This window comes from Callospermophilus lateralis, chromosome 10 (genome assembly GCF_048772815.1).
Source record: "Callospermophilus lateralis isolate mCalLat2 chromosome 10, mCalLat2.hap1, whole genome shotgun sequence".
In the NCBI taxonomy this organism is placed as follows: Eukaryota; Metazoa; Chordata; class Mammalia; order Rodentia; family Sciuridae; genus Callospermophilus; species Callospermophilus lateralis.
In genome coordinates, this window is record NC_135314.1 from 3,368,236 (window position 1) to 3,390,468 (window position 22,233).

The following is a 22,233-nucleotide window of genomic DNA, read 5'->3' on the forward strand; positions in this document are numbered from 1 at the left end:
GTGACTGGGCTGGCTCCAAGAGTCTGAAGGGCTCCTGGGGAACAGGGAGGAAGGTGCCCCAGGCGTGCCCAGTACGTTCTTTCCACACCAAGGGGGTTTAACTTGGCTTAGCGTTAACTGTTCTGCCCAACACAAGTGGCAACGGCCCTCGTGGAGTTGTGACCAACACGTCCTCAGCGTGTCTGACTGTCCCCATGACTGTCCCGGCTTACACCGAAACAGGAGCAGCCCCTCGTGCCCCTGGTGTGGACCCTGCCAATCCTGCTTTCTCGGCTGCTGGCCTGTGGCCCTGAAAGGTGGCAGAAGCCAGAGGCAGCTTATAAAAGTGGGATTTATCTTACACTGAAAATCCAGTGGTCCCACAGCCAGAGAAGGAGGGGCTTCCCTGACCACGAGAACTGGCCGGTGCCTCCTGGGAGGCCTTCTGGGGCCGCGGCTGGCCCTGTGCACCTGCGCCCTCCCTTGTCCTGGGGTGAAAGGAAGAAAAGCAAGTGACGGAAGGGAGAGAAAGTCTCGGGCAGGTGGGAACCTGGTTCTCCCTTCCTAACGGCCGGCCAGCAACACGCAGCACCAAGCTGCTTCTTGCAGTTGTATGGGCGGGGGAGGGGGGGATGGTTATTTTTAAACCAGTGACTAACATCTTCATTGTTCCTGTTTTATGAAAAACAGTTCCGTGCAAAGTGTATGAAGGGCACACTGCTGGGTCCAACGTGAAGCTGGCCGCTTCGGGCCCTCAGTGCTCAGCTTCTCACTCCTGGACGGAGTCCACGCTGCTGTGATGCCCCCCGCCGCCTGGCTTGGTCTCTGGTTGCTGCAGCCCATGCCCCGTGCTGGGACACCCCCTCCCACTTGGGAGCAGGAGCAGCAGGGCAAGTCCAACGAGGGCCACACCCAAAGCCCCCCGCACGCTGCCAACCGGCCGCCCAGGCCTCCCGGCCACACACGGTCCCAAAGCCACACTCACCATCTCCCTCCTGCCTTCATCCTTCTCCTGTAGTTTCAGATGTGCTGACACCTGTGGGGACAAGGACAGTGCTGTGGGTGGCCAGCACTAGGGCGAGCCACACAGGGTCATGTCTCTGGGCCACCTGATGGCCACAAGAAATGCCGGAGGCCCTGGCTTCCACATCCCTTAGCTTTGGCAGGGGAGCAGAGGGAGTCTGAGGGCTCTGGGGTCCCAGGTGGATTCCCTGCTGTACCCACGAGAGAGCTGGGTGTGGGCAACAGAGAAGGGAACCCAGGCAGCAGGCCTGAAGACGGGCTGCAGGGACCCGTGGTGTGTCACATCAGCCAAGGCTTGGAACGTTCCATGGGGGGAGTCACACCCCAGGAGTTGGCACGAGCCACTCAACCGATGCCCCTCTGGCTGTCGTGCACTTAGATCCTGTTACCAGCCCAGCACGGGGCCCTCTGCCACCTGATGAAGCCCTGTGCGGGAACTGCCATGCCCAGTGTCAGCCACCCGCCCGTCTGGGGCAAACCCCAGGCTGCGTGTCCTGGTCTCTCTGCAAACTCCTAGGTCCTCTGTGCCCAGGAACGAGCATGCTGGCCAGCTGGACATGCAGGGCTCCCCAGCCCAGGCCATGCCCCCGTGCCCACAGACACTCAGTGCCGGCAAGATGAATGAGAACAGCCCTGCCGCATCCCCCGCTTTCCTCACAAAGCAGCCGGGGAGCAGGTGGTGAATCTGAAATTTTAGCCTGTCCCTCTCTGCTGAGTTAGGAACCCTTTGAAATCACAGGTGACACCGTGGGGCTGCCACTCACTGACGCCCCTGGAGGAGGCGCCGCCCAGGGTCCACCAGAAACCCCTCCAGGGGGACACCAAAGCAAGCACTGCATCTGCTGGTCAAGAGCCAGGCAGACCCGGCTGAGAACGTCCACTGCGGTGCTTGGAGCGGCTCCACCCTGCTGGGGACCCTAGGCAGGGACAGGAGAAGGCGAGCGTGATGGGCAGCCACAGCTGTAGGCTGCTTTCCAACCTCCTTTCCGTGGGTGGTACTCAGGTGGCATCTGCTGCCCACAGATTAGTGTAGCCGCACTCACTGTGCCTGGGCCTTTGTAAAAAATGTGCTGAAGATGGGTGCAGTGGCCCATGTCTGTAATCCCAGAGGCTCGGGAGGCTGGGGCTGGAGGATCGTAAGTTCAAAGCCAGCCTCAGCAACTTAGGGAGGCCCTAAGCAACTCAGCGAGCCCTGTCTCAAAATGAAAAATAAAAAGGGCTGGGGATGTGGCTCTGTGGTTAAGCACCCCTGGGTTCAACTCCCAGTACCAATAAAAAGAAAAAAAAATCCAAAAAACAGAAACCAACGGTCCTAGGAGCCCAGAGTCCTGGCATGTGGTGAGGTCATGGATGTCCAGAGTACATCCAGGCTCTTGTGGGAAAAAACTGCACAGGCGCCACTGCACAGGTGCCACTGCATGGCCCCCATACTGGGCTTGTGGGGGGACTAAGTGAGGACTTAGCAGGCGTGGGAAAAAACTGACTGGGTGCAACGGCCACGAGCAGTGGGGTGTCTGGGGCCACGCCGGCGTTCCCACACCCCACTCCCCATTCCAGCTGGCCCTGCTAGGTCTGCAGAAACCGAGCCATGCACGGCAGGAGGTCGAGCCCAACCGTGAGAGGAGAGCTTCTGGGGTCAGGTTTGCCTGCAAGAGCCGTGTGCCTCCCCAGCTGGGTGGCCCTGGGTGGCCCTGCTCCACAGGTGGCTTCCTGCAGTCGCACACCTGGTGACGGCTAGGGCCACGTGCATGCTCAATAGGCACTCAACGATCACAGGCAGGTGAGACGGAGGGGACCAGGGAGCTGCAACTTGGGCCAAAGACACAGAGTGGCTGATGGAAGCCAACACCTCAGCCCAGGGGGAGGAGTCTTGTGGTTACCATGGAGATGATCACCCATAGCAGTGACCAATAATCTTAGCAACCTGACCGTGGATTTGCTGAATGTGGGCCATTAAGACTCATGGTGGTGGGGATTTGTTTTCCATCCAACTGTCCACACAGCCAGCCTGGGGCTGGGCTCCACTAGAGAGAGGGTGTGACGGCAGGGGCCTGGAAGAGTGTCCACCCACGTGCAGCTGTGCTCCTAATGCAGAGGGGCGGGGGCGGGGGCCTGAAGCACTGGCAGGTGGGCAGCTCACCATCATGGCCTCCTGCACGGTGAGGTGCGGCAGCAGCATGTCATCCTGCATGATGTAACAGGACACCTTCCGGAAGCAGCGCAGGTCGCGGGGCATGCCGTTGATGAGGACTGCCCCCTTCATGCCGGTCTCCCTGCAAAGCCAAGGAGAGGGGGCCTTCAGGCTGGAGAGGGGTGAACCAAAGAGGAGGGCCTCCCTGCCAGCCTCTTTCCAGCTGGACACAGAGGCTTGGGGGGCAGAGAGGGACCATGCTAACTGGGACGGACAATACAGGGAGAGGCGCCCTGTGGGAAGAGCCGCACGTGAGAGGTCCTGGGACCCCGCTGTCTGGGACCCCGCATTGTGGCCAGCAGAAGCCGCTGTGTTAGTTTCCCCTGCTCCTGATGCAGAGGGGCGGGGGCTGGGGCCCGCAGACCGAATGCAGCCACTAGATGGATGTACTCCTGGGCTTGCAGGGTTAGTGAGACCGGCTTCTGCCATCTGTGTGCAGCACAGGCCGCAGCAGCTGCCCTCAGCTAGAGACTGCCGTCAGGGTGGGAAAGACACCGAAGGCGCCTTGGGCTCAGAGGTTCAGAGACAGCCAGGGGGACGGTCCTTCTGCAGGGGGAGCATTCTCTGCCCACAGGTGAGCTTCCGGAGCCTCCATGTGCTCATGTCAGGGGAGAGGGGCCTGGTCCGGGCAGCACCCTGTCGCTCATCACCAGCCTCCTCCTGGGGACGCAGCTGTGCAGCCCTGCCTCCCAGAGACCCCAGAAGGGGACAGCACGGGGACTGGTGGCACCTCTGCAGTGGCCTGAGGGGGGCCTCCCTCCCTCCAGGCCTTCCCGGTAGCCCGGCCTGAAAGGACAGCCTCTCCATGCCCAAACCCCCGGGGTCTTCCAGGAGCTGTGCGGCCTGACCGACGGACAACAGCCGCCCTCGCGACACACTCCACTCTCCACGCCCCTCTCAAGACTCGTGTGGAGGGTCTGGTTCCCAATTTTAGATGTGATTGTAACAGGCAGAGTTCGTCATAAGTTAGATTTTTTAAGAATCCTAGTTTCTAGTACGAAGGAGTGATTCAGAAGCTCTAAGGAGGAGGTGACATTTGCCGTTTGTTTCAGTAAATGAAATAATCATTTCAGGAGTCCCCTGGTCCACAGGTCTGCCTGACCCGCAGGTAGTAATGAACTCTGAATATACCATGTTTACTCCTGTACTGCACGCAGTGCTCATGACAGAGTTTAATTGGTAAATTAACCAGGGAAAGAGATAAGCAATAGCTAATAAGAAAACAGAACAACTACAACAATATACTACAGTAAAATTGCCAGCGTGGCCACTCTTGTACCTGGGGGCCATTGTCAAGTGAGATAAGGGTCACTTGACTGCAGCTGATCTGTTAACACAGATGGCTACAAAGTGACTCATGTATACTAATGTATACACTGGACCAAGGGATGAGTTTCACCCTGGGTGGGACAAAGTGGGATGGCAGAGACTTCATCAGAAGGGTGTACAATTAAGTTTTTATGAATTATTTCTTTCTGAAATTTTCCACTTAATAATTTTGGATCCTGGTTGTGTGTAAGGGAAGCTGCAGAATGCCACACCCTGGGAGGAGGATTCCCACTGCTACTACATGCTGCAGTTACAAACGGAACCTGCAAGAACGAGGACTGGCTTAACAGTGCATTTTAACACTGTAAAGAAAGATTCGGTCTCCTAGTCATTCACCAATGAATGACATGGGACACAGCACCAGGGACTCTGATCACCAAAGCTGCAAACAACCAACAATATCACAGCCCAGCCCAACAGGGCCCCGTTCTCTGAAAACACCTGTCTTCCTCCCAGCGTGCACCCCTGTGTGCTCTCTCGTCTTCCTGCTTCCCCCTCCCCAACCTTAGCCTTCTACTTCCTCCTGTCCCAGAAGGGCCGGCCAAGGGGGGCTCCCTGAGGAGTCACCTCATTCACCTGCCCAGCCTCCTGGTCCTCCACTCACCTTCGGCCGTCTGCAGCCCTCAGGGGCCACTGTCTCCCTGCACTGTCCCCTCACAGTTCCTGAAGCTCCCCGGGGCATGTGTGACCAGAGCATCGAGGAGCCACCTCTGGACAACGGGACGCTCCAGTGATGGGATGCGGAGCAACAAGTACTGGGGACCTGGCTCTGCTGGTGGGACTCGCTTACCTGTATCCGGCCAGAATGTTCATGAGCGTGGATTTCCCAGCCCCAGAGGGCCCCATGATGGCCACCAACTCTCCACTGTTGAACTTCCCAGAGATGCCTTTCAGAAGGGTCTTGTATCCTGCAAAAAGCAGACTGTGTTCCCTTCTGTCACGGGGCGCCTGGCACGGTGCTCACAGAGGCTGGAGCAGCTAGCCTGACAGCTGAGGCTGGAGGTGAGTTTCTCACACAGGTGTGAAACGCTGTGCCCTGGGCTGCAAAACGGACCTCAGCCGTCTGGAGGCCTGGCCTGCCTCCCTGACTGCGTTCCACAGGTTATAATCGTGGTAACAGCCACCAGCACCACCGAATGCTTCAGGGTTTACAGAGCACTTCCCCCTCCATCGCCCAGCGGCCGAGGTCCACCACGCCCCCTCAGAGCCAGGAGTCGCAGGCCCCCCCAGCGAGGCACCAGGCCCGCTGGCTCCTGCCCCACAGAGGTCCCACATGCCGGTGTTCATTAAACAATCCACTCAGCATTTCATTTACAAACCATTCATATTTTATAAAAGTATGAATCATTTAGATACAACTTACTTATAAGTAGTTGCTTTATAATCAATACATTATTAATCCCTGAATTAATAATTAAAAGAGCATCCCATTGTGCAACCACTTCCAGTGCTTTGGCATCTCTGCCAAATCTCCCACCCAGGAGCTTCCTAAGGGATAAAGCTACGTGTCCCAAGAAGAGCCACACAAGCTATTCCTCGGGGGGGGGGGGTGCTGAATGTGCTTCGGAGGGTCAAACAGAGCTGGGATTCACGGGTAGACGCCCCACCAGGACACATTCTCGCTGCAGCACTGGTTGGGATGCACCTTGCATGGCCAGGGCTCCTGGCCACGAGGTTCCAGCTCCCACAGGCACCGTGAAGGGGCTCGTGAGGCGGATGGGCTGGGGACTTGCTGTCCATCAGCGAATCCCGATGCACTGCCAGAGCCCCACCAGCATTGCTCCCTGCTGCCCTCCTGCCTTGCACAGCTGGACACTGAACATTCCAGCTGTCACCAGGTGCCACCTTAATTTGGACAGGGAGTCCCTGAGGCCTTGTTTAGTGAGGCACAGAGAAGCGGAAGTGAGAGTCGGTTGTAGCACTGCCACTCTGGCTCATTAAGGAGAGGAGGGCAGCCATGGCCCCAGGAGACCAGGGAGCCTCCCAGCAGGAAGGGCCCAGGAGCAAAGGGAGGGGCAGAGGGGAACCGGAGCTGTACAGGGACCACCCTCTACGAGGACAGGCCAGCTACACCAGCACTTGGGAGTGAGGGAGATGAATGGGGGCAGCTCAGCAGCCCCTGCCCTCAGTGGAGGGTCACGGAGGCATGGTGATGGCAGAGACCCTCCCTGCACAAGGCCATGCTCTCAGCACAGCAGCTCGGCAGACGGAGCGCTGGGAGAGTTGTGCTCCCAGGGGACCCGCGTGACATCATCAAGGGAGCACTAAATACCACGCAATGCCACCTCCTGCCTCTCAGTCTGGGGTTGAGGTTACTCCCGGGCAACCCTTTCTGAGGCTATCTCCTCTTGAAGCTGGGCAGTCCCCAGCTGGGCCCTGCAGGCCAGCAGCACCTGAGTATGGAGAAGGTCACTTCCGCTACTTGGAGCCCTGAGCATGCAGCAGGGTCACTGAGAAGACCTCCAGCCCACAGAGCCCAAGGGCAATCTGCACGTGGCCATGCACCCCTGTGGGCAGCCTTGTGCCTCAGGGCTCTGAGAAGGCCTGTCCCCCAGCCAGCAGGAGGGTCCATCTGTCCACTTGGGCACAGTTTCAGGGCCCTCTGCTTTAGCAGTGCCTGGGGCTGGCCTTCAGCCTGGGCTCCATGCTGGGGCACCAGATGACATTACTGGTTGGAGGAAGCAATCACAGGCTGTAATGTCCACAGCCAGAGCCCAGGGGCAGGAGGGGCAGGATGGGGCAGGGAGGTGGGGAGCATCCAGCCTGATCACGGGAAAGGCAGCCAGGGGCACAGACAGGGGCCTCGCCATTGAGAGCCACCCAACTGGAGTTCCAGGCCTGACCGCAGTGAACCGAGGACCTCAACACAATCTGCTGGCAGCTCTCCCTCGGGGTGGGGGTGGGGGGATGTGGTTCCAGGGTAAAGGGCTGTGGGTCACTGCAGGGCACAGGTGCTCTCTATGGAACTGCATGGGGTCCAACCTGGGAGAGGAGCCCCCGGGGCCTGCAGGCATCTGAAGGTAGAACGCTGCTCTCTTTTTCTCTATCCCTCTCCTCTCCCTTTTCTTTCTCTTTCCTTCCCTCCCTTTGTTCCTCTCTCTCCATTTCTTCTTTCTCTCCCTCCCTCCCTCTCTCTCGTCCTCTTCCCTCTCTCTTCTCTCTTCCTCTGTTCTCTGAGAAGCATCTTTGGAGACACACATTGCTAAGCGGTGGCAGTGGGCTGCACATGTGCCCCATGCTGTAACACTGGGCACTGAGACAGGGTTTCCTTAGTGGCGCCTTGGGTATGAGCTACGTTTATATCATCAGCAATCGGGAGAGCTGTCCAGACCCGGGTCTCAATGACCCTGAGAAACAGAAGAGCACGATGCGGAAGGTGGAGGGGGCTGCTTCTCCTAGAGCCTGGCCGGCCTCAGGGAGGCCCGGTCGGAGCCCAGGCACCCGACCACGGCTCCAACACACTGGATCTGCCTCCCAGCTCTGTCACTGTCCCTGGGTGCTGAGAATGCCAGACCCGTGCGGATGTGACCAGACTGATTCTTCATCACAGGTCCTGAGCTGGAGTCGTGCCTGGCACATATGGCTGTTAAATAGGTGTCTGTGGAGCTCCAAGGCAGAAGGTGGGCCCTTGGCACAGTGAGCCCAGAGTGACAGCCACCGATGGAAGCCTGGCCCCTTTCCTCCTAGCCAGACAGTCCCTCCAGGAGGTGAGGCAGCAAGACAGGCCTGGGGTTCTGCAGGTCCAGCTGCCTGCCCAGGACAGTCATGAAGGAGGGTCCTCCTAGAAGCCCTGCAGCCTTTGCTCCAGGGTGGAGCAGATGCCGGGAGCCTCAGGCAGAGCCCAGGGCTGTGGGTTTCCATGCAGAGGAAGGCACTTATTTTCCCCCAAAAAGAACTGTTTCCTCCCTTGGAAATGGAGCCCACACTCCTTGGCCCACACAAACAAACAAACAAGGATCACAGAGCGCTTCCTTTTCAGATGGACAACTGCCCCCTGCCCCACCCCCAGCCTCAGCAACAGGATGAGTTGGTTCCAGGCTGGGGGGGATTTCAGGAAGCCTGGGGAAGCGGAAGGCACCCCTGCTTCCATTTCCTACGTTAGCTACAGCACTTTACAGGGACAAAGGAAACCTGTCGACACCTACAAAGATTCGGGGCACACAGCCTTGTAACTCAGGGTAGGGTCCCCCATTTTGTAGAAATGTGGCCTGCAAGGTGTTACTGAGCTCCCTCACTCAGGGCTGGGCGGTAGCAGCTCATCATTCTGTTTATGCCTCACAAAGCAGAGAACTATGCTGTCCATATACTGCAAACAAGATTCAAGGGCTCAGAGAGGGTTAATGAATGTCCTGGGCCACACAGCAGGTCAGCAGAGCAGCCAAGATTCCAGCCACTTCAGCCAACCCCTGGGGGTCTTCACATCAGGGCCATGAGGGCCTTGGCCAGCCTCTGCAGGGCAGTTTCCGTCCCAGCAGCCACCTCCCTGCTCCTGGGAGAAGGCTTGTTTCCACTGGGTAACCACGCAGGACTGTGCGCCTAGCCTGCCGTTGCCACGTGATTAACAGAGGACAGGAAGAAGTGCCTTTCTCCAGAAGGAAGAACCGCTGGGTGTGGGCAGGGCGCTTGCAGAGCTGAGGAGGGCACATTGTGAAATTCAGAGGCCAGAACCCCCAGGCCCCGGGGCTCTCTGCTTGCACCAGGGACCTCATGCTCCGACCCTTCTCCCTCCACAACACCCTTGGGTAAAACCAGAACTCCTGCCAGGTGTGGGGGGGTCTCGCACCCCTTGGGGGACTGGGCCCTGTTGATGTGAAAGGCCAACGCTTGCAGGAGCTACTCATGATAAAGCTGATCCTGGGCCACAGGCCACCGGCAACAAGGGCAGCAGGTGGATACGCTGTGACAGCTCACCAGCAGCCTGGGTGGAAAACTGGGGCGCTGTCGAGCCCCCTGGGAGCCATTAGGCCCCAATCCTGGCTACCTGCAGAAATAATAAGCAAGTGAGTCCCCCACTTAGGTTGACTCTAACAAGCTGCAGTTTCTAGAGCACTCCCGGAGATCAGCTCGGACTCTGTTTCCCAGTCGCCAACAGAAGTGGCGTCTCCCGTGCCTGGAGCTGGGGCCAGGTGAAGTGGGTGCCCTCAGAGAAGCAGGCCATTGTTCTGTGATTGTGCAAACGTCAAATGCCACACTGGAGCGCAGGGTCCTGACCTCTCCAGTAATTAAGTGTGCCATAAACAAACTAGATAAACAGTGGACAGTCACCCCTGTTCAGAGCTCTGCCAGCCCAGGGGCTTCACCACACATCTCCACATGCACCAGCAGCCGGCAGAGGTGGCCAGGACAGGTGGCCAGGACAGGTGAAATTCCTCCTCCAGCCTCATGGCAAGGGGTACATCCCTGCACAAATAAGGGACCCCGCACATGCAGAGAAGCTCAGGCTTTTGGTAGAGGGAGGGGGAGGGGGAGGGAGAGGAGGAGGGGAGAGGGAGAGGGAGAGAGAAAGAGAGAGAGTGTATGCGTGAAAAGAGCGAGAGCACTGCAGAGCTGCCCTCGCGGTCTAAGGCACCTGCCGCCCCGTGCACTTGTTGGCCAGTGCATCTGAGACGGACTCTTAAGTCCTGGCCTGTCATTTCTCAACAAGGGACATTCCCTCCCATGGGTGACGATCAGGCAGCCTGGGGCCCTGCTCCCATCGCTCCACATCCCTGAAGTCATTTTCCAACTTCAAAATCAAACCCCGCCAGCCCACCTCAGCACACAGGTGTATCTGGAATCCCCTCCCAGATGTCCTCCTGCCAGGAAACAGGGCCGCTGGGACCCCACCACGCACCCCAGGTGGCTCGTCAAGATTCAGAAGGGAAGAGAGCGGCCGCCCCTGAGCCGGTGAGGGCTGACTCTCCGGCGCTCTGTGTGTGGCTGGTCTACTTTTTCCTTCCTGCTCCTTGGCTGCTTGCAGAAGCCGGGGCTGGGCTGTGTGCTTCCCCATGTCACCCAGCACCACCGGTTGGCGAGCAGAGAGGCCGGAGGAGGGGTTGGTAGGTTCAGAGTGTCCAGGCCACCCGGCTCCTTGGCTGCCTAAGGACACTGCCACACAGAGACCCGCTCTGCTCCTGCAAAAGCACAGTCCAGATGTTCTGGTGAGCTCTGGAACCCTTTAGAGCCATGACCACAGCCAGCAGGGGGCCTGGAATATACCCTCTCCTCCTCCTCAGGCCCCCATCCCTCGCCAGAGCCACTCCAGCCAGGATTCACCAGGCATGAGTCATATACGGCTGGAATTTCTTTGGAAGCTGAGGGTAATTCCAGGTTTCCTATGCAGACCTCCCAAGGGTCCCGGCAGATGGCTAGGGATGGGTGATCCCATGAGTATATTCGACGCTTGTACAAACTGTGATTTTTTTGAGGCTAGGCCCAGCTTCACCACCACACAGAGCATGGACCAAATTTCCCCAACTGGAAGCAGGTCTTCATTTCACATAGATGTTTTTCAGTTATAAAGAGGTGATAAACACAGATCACTATTTTTAAATGAATGTGCGTCTGTAACTTTTTTAAAATGGCAAATCTTGCACAGCATGTTCACAGAATTCTGGGACCAGGCATTTCCCAGCTCTGCCAGGCAGGGCCCTCCACACCCCATCACACACACCAAGGACCCTGGCTGAGGCACAAGGAACTGTTTTCCCCTGACACTTCATTTCTTTGCAGCGAGGTAGAAATCATAGCCAGAGAGTCCCATGCTCCAGATGAAAATCAATGCCGACGTTATGTGATGAGGGAATCACAGCAATCAGGGACTGCTGGTCTGGTTAGCACCAAGATACTTTCGGCCACTTCCAAGGTTTTCATGCTGGCAGCGGCCAGTCAGTTGCACCATGAGAAAAAGAGGGCAGGTGGGGCTGGGGAGAGGCCATCTGCACTCTGCAGGGGCTGTTGGTGGCTCAGGAGAAGGTTATCACCACCATGTGCACTGTCGCCCGTGCATGCCAGTGGTGCCCCTTTAGAGTCACAGTGAAGAGCCCAGGCTGGCCCGCAGGCATGTGCTTCGTCCGTCTTGGTAACATTTTCCTCACTTGCTTTGAGGGACCCGGTCTGAACTTGGGGCTGGTGCTTGGCCGTCACCATGGAGGGGGTCTCTGGATTGCATTTCAGTGGCCGACAGTCCTCTGCCTCTAATTAAACATGTCTTGACCTCTGCAGTCCTCCCACTGAGGGAGGCAGCGAGCACAAGAGGGATGTGGCCAGGCCGGACCCTCCCTGCACTGTCTTTTCCCAGGGTGGCTCTGGGCCTGTCACAGCAGCCTTGGCAGCAAGCTCCAGGAGAGGGTGCAGGGCACCCAGCACACCAGTCCCACCCGGCATCAGCTGCAGGCACAGGTCTACTGATGCTGTGTTTGTGGTCACCGGTCCCGTGTCTCTTTAGTAAGAGTCAGTTGGCAAAGAGGAGGCCTCAGACAAGAGGCGGAGTAAGAAACCCCCTAGATCCCCTGGAGTCTCCCTGGAATTGGGAAATGGTCAGCCATGGCCTGGGCCCAGCTGATTCTGTGGCCCCCAAAGTCTCCAGTGTCGGTCTCTGATGTCCTGCCTCTGATCAGCTGTGTGACCGTGAGCACTTTGGTTTTCAGAACTGTTTCCTCATCTGATAACGAGTGGGAAGCCCGCACTGACCTGAGGGCATCTGTCAAACAGGCCTGAAGGGCTTCATGGAGCCGGGCCACACGGGTGCTCGGTAAGTGGTGGTAGCACGGTGGCTACCAAGCGTGACACCAGAGGCTCACTGGAAAATGCAAGTGACGGATAATGAGGGCAAAAGGTCCCTCCTTATCCAGGGGACAACAGCTGATGGGCATGCCCCCAGGAACAGAGGATGCAGCTGTGCCCTTCAGATCAAGCTGCTTCCCAGGTGCTGCTCCGCCTACAGGGCTGTCGATCTCTGGGGAGAATCCTGACCCCACGCCCAGAGCTGACCTGCACCTGCTGTATCCAAGAGAACCAATCTCTCTGTGGGCCAGTGTCCTGCAGGAACGCCAACCGTGAGGCTTCCCAGCTCAAGGCCACCTGAACTGGCACTCCTGGCCAGCGTGCTCACCACTGCCCTGATGCTGAGCGGGAACTGCAGCACAGCTGGAAGCCATCTGCACCTGTCTGCACCTTCCAAAATCAGAACTGGTCTTCTTCCAGGCTTCTGAACCTGGCTACAACAACTGAGAAGAGATCCTTCCGATTGTCCAAATATACCAACGGCACCGATACGGTTGCCAAATGATCTCCCGTACCACACGCACCTTACTCTGAGACCCTCCCGGCAGTGCCAGGTTCCCCACCGGAGGCAGGATGGGATGCCCCTGTCGGCAGAGTGAGCGAGCTGCAGCTCCCTCCGCTCCCCGGGGACAGCGCAGACTGTGGTTCTCCAGACCTTTTTCCTCCCTCCCCAAAGTGACCTCAGGGCCCACAGGTCAAAGTCCACTTTCCCGGACACCCAGTGGCATTTCCTGCTTACCACCCCAGCTTCTCCCCAGGGCCCCCGGGGCTTTGCCTCATTTTGTCTCATTATGGGGCTGAACTCCACCCGCTGATCAAAACACGCCTTGTTCTGCACTCTCTGAGTTCACAGGGGCTTTGGAGCTGACAACGACAGCAGAAACAAGGCTTGGGACATTGGGTTTAATGACATCAAAATGGACCTAGGGTACCAGAAAGGCTTCTCGGTCAGAGGGAGCAAGAACTGAATGAAGACACTGGCACTTGTGACCAAATGTGCAAATGACACATGGCCCACCTGCCACCCTCAGCGAGTCTTGGGGCAGGAGGTCCACTCTGACACAGGAGAAGGGCTGACTTGGTGTATCAGCCTGACAATCCACTGGGCGCAGCCGCTGCCCGCTCAGGAGGCCGCTGGATGACAGAGCAGCAGGCTGTTCTGCGCCTCGGGCACCACTTCAGTGCACTAGGGTGACCAGCTGGCCGCGGCTCCAGGCTGCTTCTTCATCTTCCTCCTTAGAGCCTGCTGGGATTCAGCCTCCTGGCTCTGTGGTCTCGCCATGATCAGCATCCCCTACACCCCACTCATCTGTCCATCCTTCCATCTGTCCGTCTCCTGTCCTCTCCCTGCCCTTGTTCCTCTCCCTCCTTGGCTTCTGGTCTCCTTGGTTCACTTCTGAGCACAAGCCCCTTCCCTCTTCCCGCCTGCTTGGATCCAGGTATTTTGAATGGTGCTGGGCACAGACCGGCATCCAGACCCAGGCAGGGAATGGCCACATCCGTGAGCACCTGGGAATGGCGTCCAGTCCCGTAGGCCAGTCCCGGTCGTGTGGCCTCCTCACCTCTGTTCCTGACAGCAGCAGCTGGCCTGTCCACTTCACACCCCTCACCTGCCCTGCTGACCAGGGGCACAGTGATCTCACCAGTGAGAAACTTTCCTCTGTGCCCCCAGGAACCAGGAGTCCATGTGCTACTTGAGCTTCTAAGCTCCTGTGTCCTCACCTGGGGGACGTGGGCATCTTGACATCCGCGCCTTCCACAGTGGCCTGGGCCTCTGGCTGTTCTCCTTCCCACCCTTTGGCCCAGTGCTCGGCAGCCTCTGGAGTCTCCCAGATTCAGGCAGGCCGTGGACCTGCTGGGGAACTGACTTAGTCTCACCAGACGCTACAAGGCTGGTGTCTGGACTCTAGATGCTTCTCCTGCTGCACCTCTGGTTGCCTCCATCTCCCTGGGCTGACGTGGCCCAGGCCTGCTGGCACTTGGACAGCGTGCTGGGACTTGAGGTGCTCTGCTGACTGTCTTTCCGTGGGCCCTCCCAGTGGTTCCTGGACCTTACTCACCCCAGCCCACTTGGCTTGGATGAGACTGGGGAGAAGGGCTTCCCTCTGAGGCCTCCTTAAACCTGTCACCAAAGCAGGGTTAAAACCCTAGTGGCAAACCTTAAAACCCAGAAGGGCCCCAGAAGGGCCCGTGAGGAGGAGGTGGGTGCCAGGAAAGTGGGGAGGGACTATCAGGCAAGGGAAGGGTGACCCCAGCCTGTAGCTGCCAGGCCAGGAGGGTGTCCTTGTCCTTCCAAGCACCCGGTCTATGAACAGGGGCTTGCCCTGGGACACATTACCAAGCTGAAGGACACAGACCCACGGTCTGGGAGAACAACGTAGTACACCACCAGCCAGAAGCCACAGACCCCTATGGAGGGCCACAGGTGAGATGCTCCGCAGGCCACAGGAGTGCAGCTGAGCTGCCACCTGCCAGGCTGGGGACAACAGAACACCCAGCAGATGGCCAAGCTGGGGCTGCTCTGCACGCAGGTTCCAGTCCCACATGGTTGCTTCTCCCAGTCTATCCACATGCAGACTGAGAGGGACCCAATGCTAGTTAAAGAGAGACATGCTCTAAGCTGGTCAATGAGGGTATTTCCAGTCCCAAATCCAAACTCTGGAAGAGAAAGCAAAGCAAGCAGAAATTTAGCACATGCGGCCGCAGGCACAGCGGCTCCTCTGAGCTCTGGAGGCAGGACATGGCTGAGGACAGCGGGCTCTAGCGCCCCTGTCATTATTTATGTTGATGTGATTCTCCAAACAGAAGGTGGCAGCCAGCAGCTGCCCTGGCCCAGGCACTCCCAGAGCTGGAGGTGCCCTGAGAAGCCCTCGCTCACACGTGGCACCTCTGAGAAGCATTCTGGGGACGGGACCACTCAATTTCCACTCTCAATGCCGGGGAGGGTACTTCCCAGGGGAGGGTGCCCTGCCATCCCCCTTTGTGGCCTTTCTTGCTCTGGATCAGGTGGGCATGCCATGACACTGCATCCCAGAGGTGGATACAGCGACCACCCCACGCTGAAGCACCATGCAGGAGACTTGCTCACCCCAAGAGGAGGCCTGGCCTGGCCACCTGGCACCCCCAGGGCTACATGGTGGATTCGGAGCCTCTCCTGGCTCTCTGCCTGGGGCTCCACTGACTGCCTCCTGGACTGACTCTGCAAGCCACAGCCCGGGGCTGGAGGCCTTCCTTCCCCAGCCGGCCCTCCCAGACCTCTCTCACCACTGGCCTCAATGTTCCCTGCCTCTCCCATCTGGTCAGGGTGCCCCCAACACGCCTTGGCCAGTGCAGCTCACCCCATCCTGCCTGTTCTTGGAGAGGCTGTGTGTCCCCAGGAAGTTAATGAACTTGACCGGCCACGGTTCAAATCCTGTATCTAGTCCTTACACATCATGGGGCTGGGGTCCTCCATGTGCCTGAGCTGGTCCCTCCTCTATAAAATGGCAGGCCAGGAAGACAGTGAGAGAAGGATCCCAGAGCACCTTGCGCCTGGCTGGGCCAACATGCGCACAGCTCCTGCCCTGTCCCCACACGCCGTGGCCATGCCTCCCTCCTCCAAGCTGCCGGGCTGCGGACGCCTCCTTGTACAGTTTGCCCACTCGCAGTCAGAACAGTGGGCCCTGGAGGCAATGAATTCCACTTCCCTCCTGGCGGGTGACAGAGTCCCTGTGCCCAGGGGCTGCGGTCAAGACGAGACAAGCCCTTGGTGGCCCAGACCCTGTGCCCTGCAGGGAGTGAGGGCAGGTGTAGGGTGCACGGTGACACCCCATGTCATGACCCTGCTCCTGTCTGCTACAATTCCCTTGAGGTCTGGGGGCCTGGTGCCTCTGGGCTGCAGGGAGAGTCCCCCATACACTGCAGGTGTGGCCCTGGCCCATCCCTAAGCCAGCCTTGGAGCAAGCAGGGAGAAGCACCGTGGCCTGTGTCACCTTCAGGTCAGTGGCCTGTGTCACCTTCAGGTCAGTGGGAATGACTGAGACAGTCCTGGTGACAACACCGCATGAGTGAGCTGGCACAGCGATGGTCCCTCCTATGCCCGCTAACCGTGTGTGTGTGAGGATCAGCAGTGGCCACAGGGCAAGCCAGGACTGGCCTGTGGAGGAGGTGGACATTCCTGGGAGGCCCCATGCGCCGTCAGGGGTCCGGGCGGTAGTGTGCTCCCGGGTGCAGAAGCAGCACTGAGCACTGGCCCCCTGGCAGCCTGGGCCTCCTCTGTGGGCACCGCAGGAGGACAGATCACGGATGCAGGCAGGGCACACAGGCCTCAGCCTGCTTTGACCCAGTTATGAGGCCTCCAAATGTGACGGGGGCCAAGGTCCCCAAGGTCCCCGCTTTGCCCCAGCCCAGGCTCCTGCTGCCACGAAACGTGGTGTCTGGAGGCGGCACCTAGCTCAGGAGCCTGCAAGGAGCCAGCTGATAGGGCAATGCTCCTGCTCTTCAGTCCTGCCTCCTGTGGCCCTTGGTGGCCCAGATCCTGTGCCCAGGTGTCCCTAGCACTTGTGTCACCTCACACACACACATACATGCGTCCTGTCCTCCCTCACCAAGGGCTCTCTGTCCAGTCTCCGGCTTCTTCCTCCCAGGTCCACCTCTTATTCTGCTTCACGGTCACAAAGGGAGATGGGGACAGGAAGGATGGTGAACGGCCGCCATGTCCCGTGGCCTGTGATGTGCCCCCACCACTCCACAGGCCACGCACATCCCTCAGTTAACCCTCCTCACGTGACTCATTCTCCCCACTGGCCACAGGACACACTTTAAAACGCCCGTTTCACAGACCGGGAGGCCGGGAACCCTGAAGGCTCCCCAGGGCCCTATAAGCAGGTGGGGAGCAGGACTGAGCCAGCCGTCCCACGTTCTCTACAGCAGGTCGCGTTGGTGAGTGTGAGGACGAGAAGGGAGGCAGCCTGGGCCGCCACCTGGCCTGGAGACACAGTCTCAGCCCCTCTGCAGCCCGGCCCTGGGGCCTTGGGCACTCCTGGACACCCCACGTGCCACTGCCGTCCAGAACCCTTCTACTCTCCTGCTTTTCTCCCTTCTGAACCACATTCCCTTAAAGGAAGCACGTGTGATGCTGGGGACAGACCCCAGGGCCTGGCACATGGGAGGCAAGCGCTCTGCCCGGCCCCACCCCGCCCTCGGCCTAAGGGGACTGGCGGATTTGGCGAACTCTGGGACCTGAGGCCCCGTGGACCCCACAGTGCACCGTGGGCTCCAGAATTTGCTGGTTTCCACCCAACAGGACTTCCCCTTGAGACCCGTTCTCGTTGACGCTGTGACTGTGCTTGAACTCTTCTCCTGGTCCCAGAACAGTCCGGTGGGCCTGACCAGGGCTCCTCGTTCCCTCTCCGTGGACAGCATTTGGGTTCCATCAGGTCTGCTGTGGGAACCTGGCGCTCAGTGGGGAGGCAGTGCTGGCTCAGCCGCATCCACCTTCACCTTGGCTTAGCGGAGCCACAGGTGTCTGAGGTGACCCAGGCCTCAGGGCAGCAGGGCAGCAGGGCAGCACCCGGCTCCACACCCCCACACTGCGCCAGCTGCCTCTCTTTCCAAATGTCCCTCCCCCATGCCGATCCCTTCTTTTCTTGCATTGATTTCCTCGGCTACCACAACAAAATGCCATACAACTTGTTGATTCAAACAACATAAATGTGCCCTCCAACAGGCCTGAGCATCAGAAGCCCTAAACCGAGGTGACAGGGCTGCAGGTGCTCTGGGCCCCTCAGCCCTGAAAGGCTGCAGGTGCTTCGGGACTTGTGGCTGACCCTCTAGGCTCTGCCTCCATTTTCTTGTGTGGGGTCTACTCCCTGTGTCTCCATATCAGTTTCCCCTTCTCTTCTTATGTAAATCCTACCTTGGTTTTTAGTCTACCAGAACCCAGCATGATCTTGGGACTTTTAAGTTAATCACATCTATCTGCACATCTCTGTATCTTCTCAACAGCATCAATTTGCAGCTCCTGGGGGCTGGGACATACCCATGTGGGAGGTCACCATTCAATCCCCATTATTGCTATTCTGGTCCAACATCTCACTTAAACTGTTACAAAATATGACTGAGTCTATAGTCTCCTTGTGGTGCCCTGAGGACTCTGGCAAGGGTGGCTTCCCTGGAAGTTCATTGCCATCTCTGCCCACCATGCCACTCTGCTCCCTGCATGCTGAATGCCACAACTGGCCTGTCCACTGCCGCTCTGACACCCTCCCTCCTTGGCTGCCAGGCACTGTGTCAGAGACCCCCAGGTCAGTGTCAGGACCTGGGGCCACGCAAGTTCTGAGCCAGCGAGGCCAGACTTTGCAAAAATACTTTGTTTATAATAATAAAAAAATTGTTAATAAAGAAAAAAGGCTTTATCCTCATAATGAAAAGAGGAGAAATCTCAAATATTTTTACCCTGGAAATTACTCAGACGGCAAAAGGAGCAAGCTCACCAAGAAGTGAAAACAAAGTCAACAGAAGTTCTCGGAAGTTTACAGTAGTTTCCCTTTTGCACCAGAGCCCGCCTGTCCAGTGTGAAGTAGATCAAGGCTCTGGTGGCACAGGTGTAAGCTCCTATCAAATGAAGAGTCCTGTGGCTCCAAAGCAGGACTTGTCTGGTTTTTTTGTACTGGGGATTAAATCTGGGGTGCTTTATCACTGTGCCACATCCAAACGGCTCTTTGTATATTTTATTTTCAGACAGGGTCCTGCTAAGTTGCTGAGAGTCTCACGAAGTTGCTGAGTCTGGCCTCGAACTTATGGCCTTCTGCTTCAGCCTCCGGAGTCACTGGGATTACAGGAGTGTGCCACCACGCCTGGCATCTTTTGAACTTTTAAAAAAATTTTGTTAACTTATTCTAATCCAGCTATAGAAAATTTTTCTATTGATGGTAGGAGATAAATCACCTCACTCAGAATAAAATAAATATACACATATAAGATACAAACTTACATGTAAAAATACTGAATGTGAAAAAAATGGTTTACTTTAAATTAACAATCTCTCGGTGCTGTGGTGGGAGTGTGGCTTGGGCACAGCACTTGGCTGGCATGCATAGCACGCTGGGGTCCATCCCCAGCCCTGAAGTTTTTCTTTTTTAACCTGGACCTTGCTCTCCAGGCCATAACATGGGCAACCAGGACAACCTGAGTCTTGCAGGTTTCTCCTAACTTTACAAAATGCTCTCACCAGCAACACGACCGTACACATGTGCGCTCAGACCCACCATCAGGGACACACACCCAGTCACTGCATCTCATGGTTACTCTCTCGCTCTCTGCAGGGCAACTGAAGAAGGAACTAGAACTCCCGGAGTTAGATCTTATCCCTTTACCCCAGCCCGGAGAAGCTGTGACGGCAACTCTCTCAGTCCCTGGAGCAAGCAGGCCTGTTTTTTTACTTGTGCACGTGGTTGAAATTATTTGTGGAATATTTATTATCGGACAAAGTATCAGAACCGTTTTGCTGCCCAACAGGGATCTCAGGGAGGTGAAACGTGTCTGGATGGCTATCCGTTCCCACTGCGGGTTCTATTTCCTCTAAAGAAGCTACTTCTCCCTCAGCCAGTGTCCACGGGTGCCTCTGGCCCTGTTCCCACCCTGTGTGTGCATGCTTAATCAGGAGTGACCGCGCTCCCTTCCTCCTTGCCCCAGCCATCTCCAGGGGCCAAGCCACACTTCCTATAGGCAGTGTCCCTAGCCTGCCCACCTCTCCAAACCCCCTGCAGGGACGGTTCTGCATCTGCTCCAGGCACTGATGGAGAAGCAGGCCAAGGGCACTGGGCAGCACTTCCTTTCCTGCTGCCCCCGCCCCACATATCATGTCCAGCAAGGGTGGGCCCCAGGAATACCCCAGGAAATACGCTCCACTGCTCACCGTCCCCAGGGTCTGGCCGTGACATCGGTACCTGCCTGCACATTCCCGGTCTTGTCTCGGCCTTGAGCTGATCTCTGCCTGGCTCTCCGGGGGCTTCTATTTGCGTGTCTAGACTCAGGGGCCTCCCTTCACCTCCCTCCCACAAACAGGAACCCTGCTTCAGTCCTGTTTCTGCTTTGCTACCTGTCCTCCCCGGGCTCTTCCTGTCCCATGGTGGCCGGGGAAGCCACCTTGCCTGCTCTGGATTGCCGGGTGTGCAGCAAGGCCATCTACAAACAGAAGGACCCGCTTGCCAAGAAGGCTGCTTCCTGAGGCCCCCCCGAAGCTCGTCCGGATCAGGACAGTCTCTCCCCCACTTCCTGAGCCTCCTATCTGGACGGAATGCTGGACGTCCACGGGGAAGAATGAACTCTGGCTGCTCAGTCATTTGTATCACTGCAACTCCCCGACCCAGTGCCGCTTTATAAACCAGACTCGTCTCCAAGTCCATGGAAAGGCTCGACCTTCTAAGCAAACGCTCCTCTCCAAAACCCCGGGACCCAGAGGCCTACTTCATCCTGCCTGTGCCCTGGCAGGTGCAGAGGTGTCTGGAATCCGTGGGAGGCCCCCAAGGCACCCCTAGGGAGCACAGGGCACAGCAAACGCCACCCTCCCTCCAGGGGCCCCACTCCTAAGCTGGGCCTGAGTCCCACAGGGTGCCTGTGGGCAGAGTTGGCTGAGCGACTAGGGCAAGCTGGACACTGCAGTCACAGGGCGTCTTGCTTGGAGGTCACTCGAGCAAGGTGGTAGTGGTCACGGTGGAGCCTGCCTGCCCCTACTGGGTCTGCCTCCAGCCAAGCCACACGCCCGGCACCTCGACTCCTCCTGCAAGCTTGTCTTCTTCCCACAGTCGGCCTGGGTGCAGACGTCCTTCCCCGTGGGGAAGGTCACTCTCGGCCCCTGCTGGTGTCTTCCAGGCTCTCTGTGGTGGGGAACGGGTGTCTTGGAAACAGTGCTGCCCTTTAGCAGCAGCAGCAAGAAGACCCCACAGCACCCAGCACATGCTCAGTCAGCGTGGCCGCATCCACAACCAAAGGACAATTTTTAAAACTAGTGAATTATGATCCTGGCCAGTAGGAATCTGCATCCCTTAGTGAGGAAAAGCTCAAGCTCTTTACCAGGAACAGAGAGGATTGCAAAGCTAGACAATAACGTAAACAATATCACGAGTTAGACTGTGGGAAGGGTGGTGCAAGAGGGGTCAAACGAGTGTCTGGCCAGCAAGTGCTGGCTGTGTGGACGGTGGGGGTTGCTTGTCTGTGGCTCTGGGGATGGAACTCAGGCCCATGTGGGCACATGTCAGGTAAGTGCTCCACCATTGGGCCACACCCAGCCCCTGTCCGGGCCTCCCATCTGATCCCAGCGCCAGCTCTGTGCTCTCATGATGGGGTGTGCAGAGCATCGAGAGGCTGGCCCCTTAGGTGCCTGCTAGAATCTGGGACAACAGAGGCCCGGGGCTAGCCACTGCATGCTGAGTACCTGTGAGCCCCCGTGGCTACTCCAAGGGGCTCTCTTCACCCTAGGACGACCTCAGGCCCTACAAGTGATTTTGTCACCTACAGTGATATCTTAGCTGAAGAGAGCAATTTTTCTTCTGTCAAAGACAAGGAAGGTTTACGGAAAGGAAATAATACTGCCAGGTTAGAGGTGTACTCCAAGCCTCCTCCCCACACCTGTCTGCACGGTGACTGACAGCCCTGTGACAGACGTCCCTCCATTCACACGACATTCCCCCGTGGCAGCCTCAGTACCAGTTCTCAGTGCCAGCTCCCAGTACTAGCTCTCTGTCCACATTCCACAAAGCAACTGGCCAGTGGATAAGTTGGTCAGTGACAGAGACTGCAATGACCTTATTTGTGGGTGGGGACAGGCGATACAGATCAGCCATGAGGAAGCTTATCATCTTCACCCCACCTCCAGGTGATGCTGCAAACCAGCACTCACAGACACACAGAGGGTGAACTGTGGCTCTGGGTCGCATGGACTCTCTTAAACAAGTATACTGCCGATT

The 22,233-nt window shown here is 57.7% G+C and overlaps 1 protein-coding gene across 1 annotated transcript in view; it reads right to left on the reverse strand.

Moving 5' to 3' along the window:
• Positions 1-22,233, reverse strand: part of Abcg1 (ATP binding cassette subfamily G member 1) — a 58,589-nt gene that overhangs the window by 17,746 nt on the left and 18,610 nt on the right. The window contains exons 3-5 of the mRNA XM_076868227.2: positions 5,313-5,430; positions 3,143-3,275; positions 965-1,015 (exon numbers count right to left, since the gene is read on the reverse strand). Of these exons, the coding sequence (XP_076724342.2) occupies positions 965-1,015; positions 3,143-3,275; positions 5,313-5,430 (302 nt within the window). The remainder of the gene's footprint in view (positions 1-964; positions 1,016-3,142; positions 3,276-5,312; positions 5,431-22,233) is intronic.